This window comes from Oncorhynchus nerka, linkage group LG9a, assembly GCF_034236695.1.
Source record: "Oncorhynchus nerka isolate Pitt River linkage group LG9a, Oner_Uvic_2.0, whole genome shotgun sequence".
Lineage (NCBI taxonomy): Eukaryota > Metazoa > Chordata > Actinopteri > Salmoniformes > Salmonidae > Oncorhynchus > Oncorhynchus nerka.
In genome coordinates this window covers 62,421,670-62,444,730 of record NC_088404.1, presented here as the reverse complement: position 1 = coordinate 62,444,730, position 23,061 = coordinate 62,421,670, and the positions used below count along the sequence as shown (strand labels likewise).

Genomic DNA, 23,061 nt, shown 5'->3' with positions numbered 1-23,061 from the left:
CTTGCCTGTTTCACGTTGGTCTACGCAATTAAAATAATCTGTGCTACAATAGCAGCACGAAAATAGACACTTGTTGTCTTTTCTCGTTTTATCTTTTCGTTTGACTTTATTTTCCCTCGCCGTAATTAGTTGTTATCAATTTACTTTAGTGTTTGTAGTTCACATTTGAAATTGATTAGAACGACGTATTCCCAGTGATGGTTTACGTGGCTAGCTAGGCTAACAAGTGAGGCTAGCTAAACTAGAAACGCAAGCTGCCTTGTTTAGCAGGTTGAGATAGGTACTTCGTTTTGCTAAATTCAAATTAGCAAGTGAGTCAACTACATTTTGAACCGTCGTATTTTATGAAGACATGTAACGCCTGGTTATGGTTGACGTTTCTGGAAACAGCTAGCTAGTAGCTAGGTAGCCTGTCATACTTTTCATTCTGGCTGGGAATATTGAGCTGTCCACCCAACCTTAGCTAACCATTCACCACCTGGCAAAAAAATCACCATGGACTTCGAAAATGTCTTGTCGATCGCCTCCCAAAACCAGGGCCTCAGTAGCGTACCGGTGAGAATAAAGCTTTTGTTAACATATTTGTGAAAAATATAACGTTATGTTTACAACCAGTAAATTAGCTAACTAGTCTGCTCAATGTCTGCTAAGTGACATCCACGTTGGCTGTCATTCGTCGAGATTGCTGGCCAGAATAGGTGCTAGCTAGCCATTCGTTTTGAATGTTTTCTAGATTGTTAACCATGTTGGTAGTGCCTAGTGGTGGACCCGGGTTTATAACTTTGGACTTAGCCTTATGGCATAAGTTATGTTACCTATACATAAATCGTTTAAAACTTGGTGGTATGTATTCACATAGGTATCTAGTGACATATTTATGGACATAATTAGCAGCTATTGTAGCCTTGTTTGAGAATATCATGTTTTGCCATGTATAGGCTGTGATAAACAAAAAAAGCATCATTGCCTGCCTTGTGTATCCCAACTCGTTTTTTTAATGAGTAATTTCCCAAACGACTAGTAGGTTACACAACTAACCATCCCATGTTAATCTATATTTATCGATCTTTTCATTTCACATTTTTTGCAGAAGCGGTACAGTTTACAAACTGGACCACCCAAAAAGGACCCTAAAGTGAAAGGTGTCAACTCAGCAGCTGTGCAGGCTTTCCTAAAGAAACAAGAGATGGAGAGTAAAAAGAAAGGTTTGTTTTTAAATCAATGTATCTGTATTTAGTAAAGTAGTTTGAAATTATGTTGCTTGATAATGCCGATGCATATAATATTCTAATGTTGGGTTAATTGAAATGTGTTGTAATGTTTCCACAGAGGCCATGAGTATGAAAAAGAAAGAGGGGCTTCTCGCCAAAAGGGTGGAGCTAAAGTCTGACCGCAAGGCTCGAGCGATGGCATCTCGAACCAAGGACAACTTCAGGGGCTACAACGGCATCCCTGTGGTGGAGGAACCCAAGAAGAGGAGATCAAAGGGGGAGAGGGGCGAAGAGCAGCAGAGGAGTGACACTTACGACGAAGATGATGAGGACACGTACGAATACGCGCAGACTGACTCTGAGCCCGAGTCAGAACCGGACCCGGAACCCCAGATACCCAGACAGGCTGTTCCCAACTCCAAGCCCTCAAAGAGACCCAGCGGACCGCCTAAACCCGCCCCTCTACCCATGAACTTTGCCGAGCTGCTCAAACTGGCCCAGAAGAAGCAGTTTGAGCCAGTGGAGGTGAAAGCCAAGCCGAGCAAGAAGGGAGAGCCGGAGAGGCTGCGGACGGCCGATGAGATACGTGAGCTGGACCTGGAACGCAAGGCTAAGCGGCTTGATAAAGGTAGCAGAGACTCCAGACCCCAGGAGAGAGAACGAGATAGAGATGGGGACAGAGATAGGAACAGAGATGGAAGAGACAAATCCCAGGCCAGCTCAAGCTCCTCAAGGAAAAGCACTTCTGACAGAGATGTAAGGAACGGGAAGCAGCCACACAAGAGCTTGTCGGAGAGGCCCGTCCCCAGTGGGTCGGGGAGGAAGCCAAAGCCCCTGCTGCCATCTTGCTCGTCGAGCGAAAGAAGCCACCATGGTTCTGCCAAGCCGTCTCAGGACAGAGACAGAGACAGAGACCGAGACCGAGATAGAGAAAGGTCCAAAGCAAAACCTTCTCAGAGCTCCTCTTCCAGCTTGTCAGGTGCCTTAAGCAGAAAAGCCCCCACCAAAGGAGCCTCCTCTCAGGTCTCAGCCAAAACCCCCACACCCAGGCCCACTTCAGCAGGCCACAAACCCACTGCCACAAGTGACCTTAACACCCCCAGGAAGGGAAACGCCTCACTAACTCCAGGGCGACCCGGCAGCTCCGGGATGAGACCCAGCACAGCTCTGAGTTCCGTCCAGGCTAGACCACAGGGTTTGGGACAAAGCAGGCCACAGCAAGGGGGCTCTTTGGGGCAGGCTCGAGCCAGCCAGGGCAGCTCAGTGAGGGGAGGACCCACCGGAGGACCCTCCAGGCCCGGAAAGGGAGTACCGGCACGACCTGGTGGTAGCTCCACGGCAAGACCACCGAGTAACGAACAGATGAGACCCACTGCAGTCGGTCCTCTCAGGCCAGGGGGGCCATCTCAGGCCAGGCCGGGTGGAGGTGGTGTCCAAGGTCGCCCTGGTGACGGAGGGGTCAGACCTCCAGGGAACGCACCCAGTCGGCCTGGGGGTGGGGGACCCGTGCCCAGGCGGCCAGCCAGCAGTATGGGCTCCGGGCCTGGGAGACCCAAATGCACTTTGGTGGCCGAGACCATCTCATCCAAGACCTTTGGTGGAGGCAGGGGAGCGCCACCTAGTAGGCCAGGCATGCCACCTAGTAGGCCAGGCATGCCACCTAGTAGGCCAGGCATGCCACCTAGTAGGCCAGGCATGCCACCTAGTAGGCCAGGCATGCCACCTAGTAGGCCAGGCATGCCACCTAGTAGGCCAGGCATGCAGCCCAGCTCAATGATGAGACCTCAAGGTAAGGACCAGAAGGAGAAAATATTACACTTGACATCAAGCTAATCTAAAATATTTATTAAAGGATGTCACTCCATGACAATACAGAATAAACAAGTACTAATATAAAACACATTTGGGGGATAAAAACACGATAATAAAGCTAGGGTCTTGGCGTGCAGTGCTGTGTGGAAGACATGAGCACTGCAAATCTGGGGAATAATGAATAGAGACAAAAACAGGCAAATCCTTGATGAGGACCTGATTCAGTGCAAACAACCATAGGTGCTTCTACAAAGTATTGACTTAAGGGCGTGAATAATGTACATGAGATTTCTGTATTTCATTTTTAATACACTTGCTAAAATTTCTAAAAACATGTTTTCACTTTGTCATTATGGGATATTGTGTGCAGATGGGCGAGAAAATATATTTAAACAATTTTAATTCAGGCAGTATCACAACAAAATGTGGAATAAGTCAACAGGTATGAATACTTTCAGAAGGCACTGTATCGAAATATACTTCACTTGGGGCTGGTTTCCCGAACAGATCAAGCCTAGTCTTGGACTAAAAGGCACTTTCAATTGAGAATCTTCATTGAGCATGCTTTTTAGTCCAGGACTAGGCTTAATCTGTGTCTGGGAAACCAGCCCATAGGATGAGAAATACTTCAAGAATGATGTGCAACATACTGTTGTATATGTAGTCAATTACAATGATCATCTAGAATGGTCAGTAGAGCTTGGATGATCAACTGAAAATGATCAACACCGACTAAACCGACCATTTACATTACATTTAAGTCATTTAGCAGACGCTCTTATCCAGAGCGACTTACAAATTGGTGCTTTCACCTTATGACATCCAGTGGAACAGCCACTTTACAATAGTGCATCTAGGTCTTTTAAGGGGGAGGGGGAGAAGGATTACTTTATCCAGGCCGTTTTACTGAAGTCTTTAAAAAAAAGTAGCTTTTACTTGAATGTGAGGTTTTAGAAGGAAAGAGGACAACGTCTTCTAATATGGGCTGTTGCTAACAGGACAAAAAATATGGGCTATTGCTAACAGGACAATTGATAACATTTTAAAATAGTAGTAGTTTTAATGGTAATTTAAACTCTATGGTAATTTTCCATGAAAGATTGTGGGACTTAAGTGTTTTTGTGGTAGTAGAATAATTTGAAAAAGTTTTACTTAAGCGAAGCAGTTAAACATAGTCAGTAACATTTAGTAAAGTAATTGGTCTGATTACTTTGATAGACTACTATATCAACCTTATTACTTTTGATGAATGGGCAGTTAGATCACACATTTCATCAGAAATAATCACTGACAACTACACTTTTATACACTCTCCTACTAGAATACGACAGTATATGAAAACTGTAATAATGGAGTACACAAGTGAAGTTGTAAATTTAAAGTGTTTTAAAGTATTTTATCACTATGGTTTGAACAATAGCAGGATGTTCTTGAAGTCCTCTCTGATCCTCCTCCAGCCCAGTTGGAAGAAAGACCCACTGGCAGGAGATGGGCACCCCTTCCCTTGGAGCACCTCTGCCCCCAGGGGGTTTAATTTGAATCAACTTTAAGTTATAAACAAAGAAAAGTGAAAGAATTTGGAGGAAATGTTCATGACATGATTTTTGTCTGATATATGTAGTTGGATAGGGATTGTTCTTTGGACCTGTTAGGAAAGAAAAGTGTGTGTGTCAGACCCTATGTTCAAATACTATAATTGTGTGTGAGGGTACATGTAGTGGTATTCCGTAAGAAAAGGGGAGAAAGTCACATTTGAATATTTTCACACATTGGAATACAATAGACAAACAATCAAAACAATGCCTCAAACATTCATATCCTTATGGGAATGTAATTTTTGGATACTCGCCTTTAACCAATAGATTTGTGGACAAAATGGAGCTGCAAATGAGACAATTGTACTTTTTTCTCATGCACAAAACATAAATATTTTAGCTACAGCAGGTTAATTAGCCTAAATTGTATTATTTAGCCCTCATTAGCCCTACCCTTTTGTCCTATAATCAACAACTACTTTAGATTTAGTGTTCATCAGTATCTTTTAGTATCTGTAATGATCCTAGTGTTGTCCATTTAAAAAAAAAATACAAATAAATCTATAAGCTAACTTGGCAAACCATGTCTATGATAGCTAGCTAGCTAACTGGCAAATAAACATTTTTCTACATGCGCAACACACACATCAATATTATGGTCCCTAAACATGTCCACATAACGTTTATCAACGAAGTCAGATGACTGTTTGTGGCACAATAGCAAACCGCCCTCTGCTGGACAGATGTCCCTAACACACAGACAGGGTCATGTGTGTGCCATTTCAGAAGGTTGCAGGAAAATATGAATCACTGATACATTTTGTTCATGTCTTATGATTAACATGGGCAAATTAATAAATGTTCTAAATAAAATATATTTAAGCTATATGAAATTGTTATAAAATGGTCATGCCAAGGATCATTTAGCTTTTTTGATTTTGAATTTTAACAGCACTTAAGGTATAATGAAAATGTATGTGTGTATATATAATATAATATATATTTTTAAGAAACATTGAATTTGACGTTACTGATAAAATCCTTTAGAAACGCATTGAATAACAGATTCACGACATGGAATAACAGTCTCCAAAAAAGCTTTATAGTTTAAAAAGTATAAAATATATCAGTTGTATGATAGCACAGTATTCCAGGCCGGTCTACACTTTTGGAAGTTTGAATGCCTTTCTAGCTTAAACGGCATAAGAAGAGTAGCGTTCCAAAGAATAACTATGTCAGAAGTATGAAAGATTTAGAGTGGGGACGTTTGCTGTCGCAAGTCCCACTAAAAAGTAACTGGTGCTTATACATATTAAAAATGTACCGTTAAATGTATCAGTATGATAATTCAGTAAATGGATTTTGATGTGTACTTTTGTACATATTGCCCAGCTCCAATAGTCAGCCTCCCTTCCCCGTCCTAGACCTCTCTTACACAGGCACATTTTCCAGGGTGTGTTCACTAGGAAGTAAGCGGACCGAAACGGGAAGGGACTACCTGGATTTGTCCAATAAACACTTGTTTTTGTTTTCCGTTGCAAAAGGTGTTGCTATTGTGCAAAATGTTTTACCACTGTGTGCACTAATGAATACACCCCTGTTTTCCCCAGGCCCGATTCGTTCACCAATCACCTCGGCCTACAAGAGGAAGTACGAGGACGAGGAGGACGAGGAGTACGACTCTGAGATGGAGGACTTCATTGACGATGAAGGGGAGGACCAAGACACAGTCTCCAAACACATCAAGGAAATCTTTGGCTACGACCGGACCAAGTAAGGCTCTCACACAGTCTGGTTGTACTAACCTTGTGGGGACACAATTGATTCCCATTAAAAATACTATTTTCCAGAACCCTAACCCCAAAACCTAACCTTTAACACCAGTTCTAACCCTAAACCACCTAGAAGCACATACACCCACACACTGTCAAGGCTTTCTCCAAATAACCCTAGAAATGTAATGGCTGTTTTTGAGGTTGTCTATAGTTATGTCCTCTTGTTTGAAATTCCCAGTTAACTGCATTTCACCAGTGTTTAAGCTTTTTGAAGTCACACAAAACCACTTGGTGTAGCTTGTGGTTTGTTCCATTCCACAAAATGTGTTTTGTGTGCTTTTTCTGCCCTAGATACAAAGAGGAGAGTGACTATGCATTAAAATTCATGGAGAGCAGTTGGAGAGACCAGCAAAAAGAGGAGGCTAGGAGGTAAGCCATTGGTGAGGGGAGATGAGACCACTGGGGTGTTCTAGGACTGGTCCAAAAACAACCCCTAGTCCCTACCCCTTTGGTGTACCCATCAACCTATTGTTTAAATTGATTATGCCCTTTCAAATCTGCTAATATCCCAGGAGAAGGGGCTATGGGTTTGGATCCGGCACTAGAATGTTCTCTTTATGACAATTGACAAACCCACAGAGTGTTAAATTGTGTCCACCTTACTTGAGTATATATTACACACAGTTTCGTCAGCCCGTGATTGTCAAACAAATAACTGTCGGTCTCACGGTAATTTACCGTTAATTAACATAAACACATTTAGCATCTCCTGGCTTCCACAAGCCATTTTAAAATGTTGAATAAATCCATGTAAAATAGCCTACACCTTCACAATAAATCCATTATTTTACACAGGTCTAAAGAAGCATGATATGAAGAAAATGTAGTCTATTTCAGAAGCAAAGCATAACATACTCTGAGTTGTCCTTATGTTAGGTCCTGATCTGGCTATGCCAAATGGCTGTGGGCTATACTAGTTCATTTATCAGATTTGCTTAGAATTCTGTGGCATTATTTTATATTGTTCTGTAGTATTAAGAATTAAATTGAACAAAGCTGAATAAAATAGAAAGGATATTTTCTCAACGATTTGAGGGAGTGCGCACATGCAGCTATTCTGTGTTGAGCGCCGGTTAACAAAGAAATAGGTACCCCGATATGCTTAATTTATAAATTAATGTAACATTCGTTATTTTACAAACGTTGGGCTATATGTTTAGATTTTTCATACATTGTAAGGCTGCATGATGAGGCTCTAATGATGATTTGAAAAAAGTTGCTTGAAAGGCATGAGCTTTGCTTTGTTTTTTTTGCACAGGCTGTACACACTAGAGGTTGACCGATTATGATTTTTCACCGCCGATACCGATTATTGGAGGACCAAAGAGCCGATACATACCGATTGAATCGGCCGATTAAAAAAAAAATATATTTATATATATATATAAAAAAGAAAAAAATATATATATATATATATATTTTTATATATATATATTTTTTTGTAATAATGACAATTACAACAATACTGAATGAACACTTATTTTAACTTAATATAATACATCAATAAAATCAATTTGGCCTCAAATAAATAATGAAACATGTTAAATTTGGTTTAAATAATGCAAAAACAAAATGTTGGAGAAGAAAGTAAAAGTGCAATATGTGCCATGTAAGAAAGCTAACGTTTAAGTTCCTTGCTCAGAACATGCGAACATATGAAAGCTGGTGGTTCCTTTTAAATACCGATTTCCGATCGGCCATTCCGATTAATTGGTCGACCTCTAGTACACACTCCAATAGTCTCTCATTCACGTTGTAGTAGGCTATAAGCGCAAATGTTCTATCAGCGGAAAAGACCATTATCAAAAGTGACCTCTTGTAATGCTTTTATTATAAATGTGCATTTTTATGGTGACAATTATCTTCCCCAAATTTGAAACTCACGCACTGCTTATATATGCCAGTTAGGCTCTACACCCCTTGTGAAGCGGATTAATGTGATTAATTTTAAGACGTTATTTGGCCACTTTAGTTGTGATGCAAACCTTATTAAAACATATAGGCCTATGGGCTAGGCTACATGAGGTGTGCGACTACGATTAGAACAAGTCGCAAAAAAAACACTGTTTCTTACGCTGGGTATCATTCACAAGTGATAATATAGAATTGATAGGCTAATATTTTCACCCATCAGACTATTCTTGAATCTGGTCCTTACATATACGAAATAATGTGACATTTGTTAAGATTTAGAATGGATCATTATTATGCACCTGTATCAAAACAGGGGCAGCGGGAAAAATACATGTCATCTATGCAGGGATCCTGAATGGCGCAGTGGTCTAAGGCACTGCATTGCAGTACTAGAGGTGGCACTACAGACCCGGGTTCAATCCCAGGCTGTATCGCAACCGGCCGTGATCAGGAGTACCAAAGGGCGGTGCACAATTGGTCCAGAGTCATCCGGGTTAGGGGATGGTTTGGCCGGGGTGGGTCGTCATTGTAAATAAGAATTTGTTCTTAACTAAATTGCCTAGTTAAATAAAAATGCACTTAAATAGCGAATGGAGGATGCTTTTCCCCGTGTTTTATTTTCATGCCAGCCAGGTAGGCTACACACCTGTTGTAAATATAAGCAATGTGCTTAATTTTAGGAAAGTTGAGAAATAAATATACTAGGCCTAGCTGATGGGATCCTCCTCTTTATTATTGGCCATCACTTTGTTATCTCCCGCAATTGCAAAGCGTATAGAAATGTTGCGCAACATGAGCTCATGAAGTGTTTATTAGATTTTCGAAAGCATTTGCATTGATGCCAGAGTGATTAGAGGGACAATATAATGCTGAGTACCAGGCAGTTAGCAAGTTTGGTAGGCTACTAATGACCATCGTCAGCATCAGAGCTTGGAGAAGACTAATTACCACGACTAAACAGTCACATGGAATTTGACTGCCTTCATGACTCGTGACCGCTGGTGTGGTGGTAAAGTGGTCACTACAACAGCCCGATTCCCATCCTCTAGATGGTGCTGTTATGCTCCTGAAGTTGCCGGTAATAGGCTACATCAATTTCCAATTTATATGACCATTTCTACTGATCTGCATGCCCATTCTTTTCATATAGAATACGCCAGTATGAGTCATAATGCCCATAAAACCTAGCGGTCAAACAAGGAAATGGTTCCAATCATTTTTCCACCATTCATTTTCCCCGTAGGGAATTATAGAAACACTTAAAATAAGTGCCGTGTTTCGTTTAGGCTTACCCCGGAGTGACGTTTTGATAGCTGTGTCAATCTCTCAAGGACAAGGTGACTTTTATCAATATATTAGTCACCTTGTCCGAGAGAGATTTACATGGTTATCAAAACGTCACGCCAGGGTAAGCCTAAACGAAACACGGCACTTATTTTAAGTGTTTCTATAATTCCCTAGGGGAAAACTGAATGGTGGATAAAAACGATTGGAACCATTTCCTTGTTTGACTACTAGGTATTATGGCACCTCCACTGTGGGGCTCTACGCACATTTTCATGGAACTGTTTCATTTCAATTATAGTAATGTTTTTGCCATGTGGTTAATCTAAAATCTATCTAAATGGAAATCATACAAATCTAAAAGTTCAAATGAATCATAAGCATTTACCTGTACCTGCGATAACATCTTCAAAATGTGTACACAACCAATACAATTTTATTTCGATTTTAATGCAAGAGCGCCCGCCTCTGCACAATAGATACATTGTATAATACACCGTGAGCCATGAGAAGCTAAAGAACTTAGCACAGAACACAGAGATGTAGTGTATTCAGACCTCTTGACTTATTCCACATTTTGTTACGTTACAGCCTTATTCTAAAAAATGTTTTTTAATTCCCCTCATCAATCTTCACACACTACCCCATAATGAGAAAGCAAAAACAAGTTTTTAGACATTTTTGCAAATGTATTAAACATTTTAAACAGTAATATCACATTTACACAAGTATTCAGACCCTTTACTCAGTACTTTGTTGAAGCACCTTTTGGCAGCGATCACAGCCTCAAGTCTTCTTGGGTATGACGCTACAAACTTGGTACACCTGTATTTGGGGTGTTTCTCTCATTGTTCTCTGCAGATCCTCTCAAGATCTGTCAGGTTGGAGGGGATCGTCTCTGCACAGTTATTTTCAGGTCTCTCCAGAGATGTTCGATCAGGTTCAAGTCCAGGCTCTGGCTGAGCCACTTATGGACATTGAGACTTGTCCCGAAGCCACTCAGTTGTCTTGGCTGTGTGCTTAGGGTCATTATTTTGTTGGAAGGGGACCCTTCAACTCAGTCTGAGGTTCTGAGTGCTCTGGAGCAGGTTTTCATCAAGGATTTCTCTGTACTTTGCCCTGTTTATCTTTCCCTGAACCCTGACTAGTATCTCAGTCCCTGCCGCTGAAAAACATCACATCATGATGTAAAACAGTAAAACTCAAAGTAGGCTATTCTGTTCTTCTGAAATAAACTATATTTTCTTCATATCATGCTTGTTTAGACTGGTATAAAATATATAATATATTTATTGTGAAGGTATAGGGTATATTATATGGATTTCAGACTTTTTAAAATGTAGATGTTCCTAAGTCAGTGGCTTGTAGGCTATGTAATGGAAGCCAGGCGATGCTAAATGTGTTTGTTAATTAAGTAATTTACCTTGACAGTTATTTGCTTGACAATCGCTGACTGATGAAATGACGTGACCGCCACAGCCCTAATCTAGACAGGTGTGTGCCTTTCCAAATCATGTCCAATAATTGAATTTACCACAGGTGGACTCCAAGTTGTGGAAACATCTCAAGAATGATCAATGGAAACAGGATGCACCTGAGCTCAGTTTTGAGTCTCATAGCAAAGGGTCTGAATACTTATGTAAATGTAATAGTTTTTTTTTTTTTTGTGATACATTTTCAAAAACTTTTTTCGCTTTGTCATTGAGGTATTGTGTGTAGATTGAGGATTTTTTGGGTGTTTTATACTTTTTAGAATAAGGCTGTAACGTAACAAAATGTTAAAAAGTCACGTGGTCTGAATACTTTCCGAATGCGCTGTAGGCTTATATACCGATGCAAGTAACTTCCCTTGCTAACTAAGTACAAATATCCTACATAAAGCCTACAAACCAAAACATTACAGGTAGCAACTATCCATTTTTTTTAAATCATAGAAATTATGTTGCTTACGGATGGCAGTTCATGTTCTTTCAATCGCATCTCTCTACTCCGCTTATCTGAAACGAACTTGAAACATTGTATCAATGAAGCTCTTGTTAGAGACAGGGCAAACCCGATTTTGATGATATCAGAAATCACCAATCACAGCATTTTTTTTGACTCATTCAGCAGTTTTTAACTGATTACAAAACTATTGGAAATTATTTTTGAAAGTAAAGTTTTATATTCCTAAAACTTAAGTTGAAAAGCATGCTGTCACTGCTTCCAAAAGATATTGATCAATAGCCCTATGCCAAAACACAGCTTTAACTTGTCCAAATCAATAACCAATATGCAGAAACAGTTTGATATATTGAAAACCAATGATCAAATGTGCAATTATAATGTTACTTGTATTTTTTTAATCAAGCACCTTATAAACTGTCACAAGCACATAAATCCTGGTTGTTTTGACAAGTGGCAATGAATCACTTATATTGATTAAATCTGGTTGTACACAACTAAAAAGACATGAAATGGAAGATATGTTTTACCTCACTGGTTAGATGAGAAGCTGCAGAAGACCGTTAGCTACATTTCATAGTATTGTATTTTGATACGGGGGTCGCCGAAAGAGAAACACAACACTGTTTTGTCAATTACTCATATCCTGTTGAAATCAATAGAGCAAGAGGGGGAAAATCCGTTTGCACGTCCTGTTAAAACTAGCACAGTTCGAAAACGACAGAATCTGGGAATAATTTATGTATCACTCGTAGAGGACAACTTGTAGATGACAGCATTTTGATTGAAGTGGATCACCAACGCAGTAAGTTTAACAATACTTTTCTGTTAATCACTCATATCATTACATATTGAAACACATATTGAAATCAATAGAACTGGGACAAAACGTTTGGGTTGAATGCACTGTTTAAACATACATTATACGAAGGTCACACGGAAACTTGGAATAACCTATACATGGTTGATTAAATGAGAATTTGTAGAACGCTTCAATCTATATTTTGGAATGGCGAATGTTGATTTCGGAAGCTGCCATCACGGAAAGGGTTACAAACCACAACGAATCACAACCCACCATAGGATATCAACAGTGACAACGATTGGCTGCTATTTAAGTGATAGTTGACGGTCAAATCTGTGTATTGGTGTGTGGCCAGAGACTTACAGAGAGACCGCCCCGAATTATTCGTGCCATTTGAGAAAATAAATTTACATTTACATTTACATTTAAGTCATTTAGCAGACGCTCTTATCCAGAGCGACTTACAAATTGGTGCGTTCACCTTAAGACATCCAGTGGAACAGCCACTTTACAATAGTGCATCTAAATCTTTTAAGGGGGGTGAGAAGGATTACTTTATCCTATCCTAGGTATTCCTGAAAGAGGTGGGGTTTCAGGTGTCTCCGGAAGGTGGTGATTGACTCCGCTGTCCTGGCGTCGTGAGGGAGTTCGTTCCACCATTGGGGGGCCAGAGCAGCGAACAGTTTTGACTGGGCTGCGCGGGAACTGTACTTCCTCAGTGGTAGGGAGGCGAGCAGGCCAGAGGTGGATGAACGCAGTGCCCTTGTTTGGGTGTAGGGCCTGATCAGAGCCTGGAGGTACTGAGGTGCCGTTCCCCTCACAGCTCCGTAGGCAAGCACCATGGTCTTGTAGCGGATGCGAGCTTCAACTGGAAGCCAGTGGAGAGAGCGGAGGAGCGGGGTGACGTGAGAGAACTTGGGAAGGTTGAACACCAGACGGGCTGCGGCGTTCTGGATGAGTTGTAGGGGTTTAATGGCACAGGCAGGGAGCCCAGCCAACAGCGAGTTGCAGTAATCCAGACGGGAGATGACAAGTGCCTGGATTAGGACCTGCGCTGCTTCCTGTGTGAGGCAGGGTCGTACTCTGCGGATGTTGTAGAGCATGAACCTACAAGAACGGGCCACCGCCTTGATGTTAGTTGAGAACGACAGGGTGTTGTCCAGGATCACGCCAAGGTTCTTAGCGCTCTGGGAGGAGGACACAATGGAGTTGTCAACCGTGATGGCGAGATCATGGAACGGGCAGTCCTTCCCGGGAGGAAGAGCAGCTCCGTCTTGCCGAGGTTCAGCTTGAGGTGGTGATCCGTCATCCACACTGATATGTCTGCCAGACATGCAGAGATGCGATTCGCCACCTGGTCATCAGAAGGGGGAAAGGAGAAGATTAATTGTGTGTCGTCTGCATAGCAATGATAGGAGAGACCATGTGAGGTTATGACAGAGCCAAGTGACTTGGTGTATAGCGAGAATAGGAGAGGGCCTAGAACAGAGCCCTGGGGGACGCCAGTGGTGAGAGCGCGTGGTGAGGAGACAGATTCTCGCCACGCCACCTGGTAGGAGCGACCTGTCAGGTAGGACGCAATCCAAGCGTGGGCCGCGCCGGAGATGCCCAACTCGGAGAGGGTGGAGAGGAGGATCTGATGGTTCACAGTATCGAAGGCAGCCGATAGGTCTAGAAGGATGAGAGCAGAGGAGAGAGAGTTAGCTTTAGAGAAGAGACAGTGTGGAGGGCCTCCACCCCCTCCCCTGAAAAGATTTAGATGCACTACTGTTCCACTGAGGTCATAAGAGCAGTCTCAAATGTTAAATGTAAATGTAAATGTAAAAGAGCTCTCAGTTGAATCTTTGAAACCTGACTGATTTGGATCAAGAAGGTCATTCTGAGAGAGATAGCGGGAGAGCTGGCCAAGGACGGCACGTTCAAGAGTTTTGGAGAGAAAAGAAAGAAGGGATACTGGTCTGTAGTTGTTGACATCGGAGGGATCGAGTGTAGGTTTTTTCAGAAGGGGTGCAACTCTCGCTCTCTTGAAGACAGAAGGGACGTAGCCAGCGGTCAGGGATGAGTTGATGAGCGAGGTGAGGTAAGGTAAATTATAGCTGCGTTCTAACATGCTGACCAAACCGGACACTCGCACCAACGCCTGTGTGTTATTTTGTTCACCCACACCAGAAGCGATCAGGACATTCAGGTTGAAATATCAAAATAAACTCTGAACCAATTATATTAATTTGGGGCCCGGTCAAAAAGCATTAAACATTTGTCAATTTAGCTAGCTTGCTGTTGTTAGCTAATATTTCCTGGTATATTAACATTGGGTTGTTATTTTACCTGAAATGCACAAGGTCCTCTACTCCGACAATTAATACACAGATAAAACAGTAAACCGAATTTGTTTCTCGTCATCTCTCCTACCTTAAGGCTTTTTCTTCTTTGGACTTTATATAATGGTTAGCAACCACATTTTTCAGTGCATTACTACAACTGACTGGACTGTGGACGTCAGTTCATCTTTACAATCACCCACGTGGGTATATGATCCTAAAAACCAATGAGGAGATTTGAGAGGCAGGACTTGCAGAGCGTTGAGCGACACAAATTGAACCAACTTTTATTATAGCACCTGGCCACGCAGATGCTCGCTGTGGCGCTGCAATTGTTGAATAACATACATTCATTTTGCAATGCAAGTGGTGTGGTCAGCATGTAAGTTCTGCGACCCCCAGCGTATATGACAAAATCAACAGTAGATATTGATCTGTTTTATGTAATTAATCTTGTCATCATGTTGACTATAAACTTTTATACTAACATCACCAATCTGAGGTAAAAAAGGTTGTGTAATTCCAAGGGATATAACTATTCACTGATAGGCATCGGTCCCCAGTTCAAATGTTTAAGATATGAGTAGGACCTCAAACCGATCTTAATTTGCAACATTCTATCACTATTCTGGGCCCTCAGAGTTTCCTGCCCTAGTGAGCTCCAGACACACAGCCTTATTTGCGCAAGGGATAAGAAGTAATCGGGTATTTTATGACGTGTGTCCACTGGATCGGAGCTTGTCATTTTCCCTTTCACACCAAGGCTCAGTGGTTAACTCTTTCCATCTCTCTCCCTTTCGTTTTCAAATACAGTGAGGAACTATTGTCATTCTCAGATGTAAAAACACACTTTGTTTACTTGCTGTTTGTTTGAGGTGAAGAAAAACTTACTTTGAGAAGCTCCACAGTTTAGTGGTGGTGGGTTAAGACAATCATAAATACTATCAGAAATCCCCAAAGGACTTGCCTAGTTAAGGTTAATTTTTTTTTTTTTTAAAGACACATTTCTACATTTGCGCACAGGCCAAAGGCCTGCTTCTATTTTTATTTTTTATTTCATCTTTATTTAACCAGGTAGGCTAGTTGAGAACAGGTTCTCATTTGCAACTGCGACCTGGATAAGATAACGCATAGCAGAGTGAACAGACAACACAGAGTTACACATGGAGTAAACAATTAACAAGTCAATAACACAGTAGAGAAAAAAAAGGGGAGTAAATATACAATGTGTGCAAAAGGCATGAGGAGGTAGGCGAATAATTACAATATTGCAGATTAACACTGGAGTGATAAATGATCAGATGATCATGTACAGGTAGAGATTTTTGTGTGCAAAAGAGCAGAAAGGTAAATAAATAAAAACTGTGGGGATGAGGTAGGTGAAAATGGGTGGGCTATTTACCAATAGATTATGTACAGCTGCAGCGATCGGTTAGCTGCTCAGATAGCTGATGTTTGAAGTTGGTGAGGGAGATAAGATTTTTGCAAATCGTTCCAGTCACAGGCAGCAGAGTACTGGAACGAAAGGCGGCCGAATGAGGTGTTGGCTTTGGGGATGCTCAATGAGATACACCTGCTGGAGCGCGTGCTACAGATGGGTGTTGCCATCGTGACCAGTGAGCTGAGATAAGGCGGAGCTTTGCCTAGCATGGCCTTGTAGATGACCTGGAGCCAGTGGGTCTGGCGACGAATATGTAGCGAGGGCCAGCCGACTAGAGCATACAAGTCGCAGTGGTGGGTAGTATAAGGTGCTTTAGTGACAAAACGGATGGCACTGTGATAAACTGCATCCAGTTTGCTGAGAAGAGTGTTGGAAGCCATTTTGTAGATGACATCGCCGAAGTCGAGGATCGGTAGGATAGTCAGTTTTACTAGGGTAAGCTTGGCAGCGTGAGTGAAGGAGGCTTTGTTGCGGAATAGAAAGCCGACTCTTGATTTGAATTTCGATTGGAGATGTTTGATATGGGTCTGGAAGGAGAGTTTGCAGTCTAGCCAGACACCTAGGTACTTATAGGTGTCCACATATTCAAGGTCGGAACCATCCAGTGTGGTGATGCTAGTCGGGCAAGCGGGTGCAGGCAGCGATCGGTTGAAAAGCATGCATTTGGTTTTACTAGCCTTTAAGAGCAGTTGGAGGCCACGGAAGGAGTGTTGTATGGCATTGAAGCTCGATTGGAGGTTAGATAGCACAGTGTCCAATGACGGGCCGAAAGTGTATAGAATGGTGTCGTCTGCGTAGAGGTGGATCAGGGAATCGCCCGCAGCAAGAGCAACATCATTGATATACACAGAGAAAAGAGTCGGCCCGAGAATTGAACCCTGTGGCACCCCCATAGAGACTGCCAGAGGACCGGACAACATGCCCTCCGATTTGACACACTGAACTCTGTCTGCAAAGTAATTGGTGAACCAGGCAAGGCAGTCATCCGAAAAGCGGAGGCTACTGAGTCTGCCGATAAGAATATAGTGATTGACAGAGTCGAAAGCCTTGGCAAGGTCGATGAAGACGGCTGCACAGTACTGTATTTTATCGATGGCGGTTATGATGTCGTTTAGTACCTTGAGTGTGGCTGAGGTGCACCCGTGACCGGCTCGGAAACCAGATTGCATAGCGGAGAAGGTACGGTGGGATTCGAGATGGTCAGTGACCTGTTTGTTGACTTGGCTTTCGAAGACCTTAGATAGGCAGGGCAGAATGGATATAGGTCTGTAACAGTTTGGGTCCAGGGTGTCTCCCCCTTTGAAGAGGGGGATGACTACGGCAGCTTTCCAATCCTTGGGGATCTCAGACGATATGAAAGAGAGGTTGAACAGGCTGGTAATAGGGGTTGCGACAATGGCGGGATAGTTTCAGAAATAGAGGGTCCAGATTGTCAAGCCCAGCTGATTTATACGGGTCCAGGTTTTGCAGCTCTTTCAGAACATCTGCTATCTGGATTTGGGTAAAGGAGAACCTGGAGAGGCTTGGGCGAGGAGCTGCGGGGGGCCGGGCTGTTGGCCGAGGTAGGAGTAGCCAGGCGGAAGGCATGGCCAGCCGTTGAAAATGCTTGTTGAAGTTTTCGATAATCATGGATTTGTCGGTGGTGACCGTGTTCCCTAGCCTCAGTGCAGTGGGCAGCTGGGAGGAGGTGCTCTTGTTCTCCATGGACTTCACAGTGTCCCAGAACTTTTTGGAGTTGGAGCTACAGGATGCAAACTTCTGCCTGAAGAAGCTGGCCTTAGCTTTCCTGACTGACTGCGTGTATTGGTTCCTGACTTCCCTGAACAGTTGCATATCGCGGGGACTGTTCGATGCTATTGCAGTCCGCCACAGGATGTTTTTGTGCTGGTCGAGGGCAGTCAGGTCTGGAGTGAACCAAGGGCTGTATCTGTTCTTAGTTCTGCATTTTTTGAACGGAGCATGCTTATCTAATATGGTGAGGAAGTTACTCTTAAAGAATGACCAGGCATCCTCAACTGACGGGATGAGGTCAATGTCCTTCCAGGATACCCGGGCCAGGTCGATTAGAAAGGCCTGCTCACAGAAGTGTTTTAGGGAGCGTTTGACAGTGATGAGGGGTGGTCGTTTGACTGCGGCACCGTAGCGGATACAGGCAATGAGGCAGTGGTCGCTGAGATCCTGGTTGAAGACAGCGGAGGTGTATTTGGAGGGCCAGTTGGTCAGGATGACGTCTATGAGGGTGCCCTTGCTTACAGAGTTAGGGTTGTACCTGGTGGGTTCCTTGATGATTTGTGTGAGATTGAGGGCATCTAGCTTAGATTGTAGGACTGCCGGGGTGTTAAGCATATCCCAGTTTAGGTCACCTAACAGAACAAACTCAGAAGCTAGATGGGGGCAATCAATTCACAAATGGTGTCAGGGCACAGCTGGGAGCTGAGGGGGGTCGGTAGCAGGCGGCAACAGTGAGAGACTTATTTCTGGAGAGAGTAATTTTCAGAATTAGTAGTTCGAACTGTTTGGGTATGGACCTGGAAAGTATGACATTAGGCTATCTCTGCAGTAGACTGCGACTCCTCCCCCTTTGGCAGTTCTATCTTGACGGAAGATGTTATAGTTGGGTATGGAAATCTCTGAATTTTTGGTGGCCTTCCTGAGCCAGGATTCAGACACGGCAAGGACATCAGGGTTAGCAGAGTGTGCTAAGGCAGTGAGTAAAACAAACTTAGGGAGGAGGCTTCTAATGTTGACATGCATGAAACCAAGGCTTTTTCGATCACAGAAGTCAACAAATGAGGGTGCCTGGGGACATGCAGGGCCCGGGTTTGCCTCCACATCACCCACGGAACAGAGAAGGAGTAGTATGAGGGTGCGGCTAAGGGCTATCAAAACTGGTCGCCTAGAGCGTTGGGGACAGAGAATAAGAGGAGCAGGTTTCTGGGCATGGTAGAATATATTCAGGGCATAATGCACAGACAGGGGTATGGTGGGGTGCGGGTACTGCGGAGGTAAGCCCAGGCACTGGGTGATGATGAGAGGTTTTATCTCTGGACATGCTGGTTGTAATGGGTGAGGTCACCGCATATGTGGGAGGTGGGACAAAGGAGGTATCAGGGTGTGAGGAATAGGACTAGGGGCTCCATTGTGAACTAAAACAATGATAACTAACCTGAGCAATAGTATACAAGGCATATTGACATTTGAGAGAGACATACAGCGATGCATACAGTGAACACAGGTGTTGAATTGGGAAAGCTAGCTAAAACAGTGGGTGAGACAACAGCTAATCAGCTAGCATAACAACAGCAGGTGAGATGGCATTGACTAGGCAACTCGGCCGACAGATAAAACAAACAAGCAGAATGGAGTACCGTGATTAATGGACAGTCCAGCGTGCATCAGCTATGTAGCCAAGTGATCAGAGTCCAGGGGGCAGCGGTGGATGGGGCAGGGGGGCTGGGCTGGCGAGTGTTATCCAGGTTAAGAAAACTAACAATGACTAAATAGCTTGTAGCTAGCTAGCTGGTTAGCTTCTGGAGGTTCTTGAGTGTGTTCTAAAAATAAAGATAATAGCGATTCCGTATCACATTGGGTGAGGCAAGTTTCCGGAAGGTATAAACAATTTTTTTTTTTAAATCGGGAAGAGATAGAGTACATATGGGCCACTGCGTTTTTGGGACGCGGCGGGACGGTTAGCAGGCCTGTGCTAACAAGCTAACAGATTAGCAGGCCGGGGTAAACAAGGTAGTAGTTAGCGGACCTGGGCTAAACAAGCTAGCAGTTAGCGTGCCGAACTAGCAAGCAAGGAGATAGCGAGGGCTAGAGAGTTAGCCTTTGGAGGACGTCGCGATGGGGTGAGTCTGTTTATTCCTCTTCATGCAGTGATATCGATAGACCGGTCGTAGTCAAGGTATTGTAGCCCAGGAGTATGCTAGGAGCTCTGGCCGGGCTAGCTTCAAGCTACGTGGGTGGAAACGCTAGCCAGGAGTAATCAACCAGGGTTGCTGTTTCGCTCGATAGCTAGTTGCGAGGATCCAGCTGAAGAATGTTCTGTTTGTAGTGGGAATCCGGGGGTAAAAAAAAAAAATTAGGTCCGTTATGCTCTGGTTAGTTGATGCTTCAGTTGAGAGGGTCCGGTTCCGAAGTAAATATAACTACTTTAGGAAAGTAGCTACATTGGCGGGTTGCAGAAGAGTATTTGGAAGCTTTAGGTTTAGCAAAATGTTTTTAAGGATATGCGAAGAAAAAAATATCTAAAAAATATCTAAAACGAAAAAGAGACCATATTTACAGAGAGACGATACGACAGGACAACTACTGCTACGCCATCTTGGATATACGCCATCTTGGATATTCTATGCGTAATCAGGTGCTCACCCTCGACATTGACAGGAGTGGTCCAAACAAAACACAATGAATAAATTGACAAAACTCATAAATGGAATGAAATAAACCCAGACTTGTTTCTCACAAGTGTAGTATAGGTTGTGAGCTCCGCAAACAACATGTCCACTCTGACAATCTAAATGGTTACCAACTGTAATAATATATTGAATGCATTAACAGAAATTACCATAACCAAACAAAGAAATGGTGATTAATGGTAAATGTTCTACTGGTAATGGGGAGTTGATAGACACTAACAGTCAAAAGGCAAACAATTCAAAAAATAAAGTTATGAAACAATGAATGGCGGGAGAGAGCACATTCTGGAGAGAGAAACACCTTGTGCATTTTAGCCACACTCCCCTTGTTGCAACATTTTAAATTATACCCAATACAAGTTGTCTTCACGCATATACTGTAGGCCTAAGGAATACTTCACAAATGGTGTCAGGTCCAAAGCAGTAGCCATTATGGAAAACCAATGTAAACTTATTTTCTCATTCTCCATTTTATCAAATTGCTTGGCGTGCCAAGGCGAATCTGGCAGGCGTGCCTTACATTACCGATGGAGTTTGCCGCCTCCGCAGTGTATTAGTCCACTGAGACAGGCGGGAATCAGACAGGCTTCTCATGTGCCATAAAATAAACCATTTGCAACTGCACCATTAAAAAAAATCTGTTGACCATTCAATTAAATGGGGTCAGCCCTATTGTCATTACTACAGTCGTGGTAGAGGGTTCCACAGAGAAATGCCTACAGGTGGAAGTGTTTGTCTATTGCAGGGCTGGCCAACCCAGGTCCTGGAGGGCTGCAAGTGTTTTTAGCCTGATTCAAATAATCCACTAACTGTAGTGTTCCTTTTAGATGTCAACACGTTTTATCAGGTATGTTACAGCTGGGCTGGTTCGAAACCAAAGCCTGCACACACTGTAGCCTTCCAGAACCAAAACTTGCCTCCCTCAGTCCATTGCTTTTTTGCCAGATCATGGATTCAACTCACTCACTCCTGTGTTCTGCCTCTCTGTGTGTGCGCTGTCTCTGCTCTCCTGTGCTATGCCCCCTGTGCCTCACCCTGTCCTGTAAGCCTGAAAATGGCTGTCTTTGAAGATCAGGAAGAGGAGAGACGAGGGGGAGGATCTCAAACAGAATATGGCCAAGAGGAAGAAAACAAATTGAAGCCCTAGAAACAAAATCCCTTGTTCCATCTTTGACGAGAAACAAAGGGAAGCCCACTTAAGCTAGACAGTGGTTGTCTGCATGTGTTAACACGTCTTCTCTGTTTTGTTTTTCTCTCCACTTCTCCCAGTTTACGCCTGGGTATCAAGGAGGATGAGGAAGAGTTGCGCTTGGAGGAGGAAGAGATGAAAAAGAAAATGTCAATGAATGCGAAACGGAAAAAAGTTTGAGGACACTAAGTTTAACACAAACACAATGCAGCCATTTCCTGGAGTGGGGGGGGGGTGAATTTGCCCCTAGATGTTGCTTCTGAGTCAGTTTAGCATTTTCCCCGCTAGTGGTAAGGATTGGGGGAGGGGAAGATGATCCTAAATCTGCACCTAGGGAAAACTTCACCCTGGAGTGGAATGGGGTGGTCAGACCAGTAGCCACTTGCTTCTGTTACATTATTTATTTTTCCCGTTGGAAAGGTGCAGGGTTGCACTATCAAGTCTTTCAGTCTATTCCTAACTGAGCCGCAGAGAGATGATTTAATATAATATCGATTATGACCTATTTTTGAAACCCATAGAAAATGACAGAGTTATCATGTAAAGTGTGATTGCCTTGCCAAGTTGTGAATGGCAATCATGTTGTATTTTTCCCCATACAGAACCAAAAAACCCACTGGTCCATTTTTTAAATGTATTCTTCTTTAATGTAAAGGGGCAGTCAGCAGTTGAAACAATAAAGCGGTGTCCTCACCTCTTGTTTCAGTAAATACTGTGGGATGGGGCTGGAAAAATGTAACCACTCTCAAATTCATAGGCTATGGATGCAAGGGCTGGCCATCCATGATATCAAAATTATAGTTTTAACCATGTTTTGATTCTATATAGTGTTTGTTTACATTTACTTTGTTTCCAAACATTGGAGTAAAACAAGCTTATATTTTGTGTTCTGTGTGGATATGACAGTTTATGACACTAAACTCATGAGGCATATTCCTCAAGAATCAGTGGGTACATATCATTAATTTATAAATCAGAAAATGTATGTAGCAACTGCAGATTGCCCCTTTAATTATGGAGAAAAAGAGACATTGCCAGAGACATTTCATGAAATATGTTGCTATTTTCTTGTTAAAAAGATTTGACATAACTTGTTGGCTGATGGTTTTCATTTGCCTTTGCGGTGTGCCTTTGCTGTTTTTCCCCCCCGTGTTATATTTTAATCCCTAGAACAATATGATCCTATTTGTTAATTTAGCAGCCTGACTGCTAATTTAAATAGAAATGTAACTATAATTTCTCGTCCTTTTATAGGACAAAATAGCATTAATTTCATACTGAAAGCAAATAAAATCTCTCAATGTGGTGGAAAACACTATTGAAAGGAATAGTGAATATTGTATGAATCT

At 42.7% G+C, this 23,061-nt stretch overlaps 1 protein-coding gene across 1 annotated transcript; it reads left to right on the top strand.

The window, feature by feature from the left end:
* Positions 1–22,802, top strand: spty2d1 (SPT2 chromatin protein domain containing 1). The gene is made up of 6 exons (XM_029668822.2): positions 1–555; positions 1,091–1,205; positions 1,330–3,000; positions 6,169–6,331; positions 6,685–6,762; positions 21,793–22,802. Exons 1-6 carry the CDS (start codon positions 496–498, stop codon positions 21,890–21,892), a joined length of 2,187 nt encoding a protein of 728 aa, XP_029524682.2. The 5' UTR covers positions 1–495; the 3' UTR covers positions 21,893–22,802.
* The last annotated feature ends 259 nt before the right edge of the window (positions 22,803–23,061 follow it).

Bases quoted from the DNA above. Each gene is read 5' to 3' on its own strand.
- spty2d1 (XM_029668822.2), top strand. From the start codon at position 496: ATGGACTTCGAAAATGTCTTGTCGATCGCCTCCCAAAACCAGGGCCTC. The intron at 556-1,090 runs GTGAGAATAAAG...CATTTTTTGCAG, and splicing joins AGGGCCTCAGTAGCGTACCG to AAGCGGTACAGTTTACAAAC. The intron at 6,763-21,792 runs GTAAGCCATTGG...CACTTCTCCCAG, and splicing joins CAAAAAGAGGAGGCTAGGAG to TTTACGCCTGGGTATCAAGG.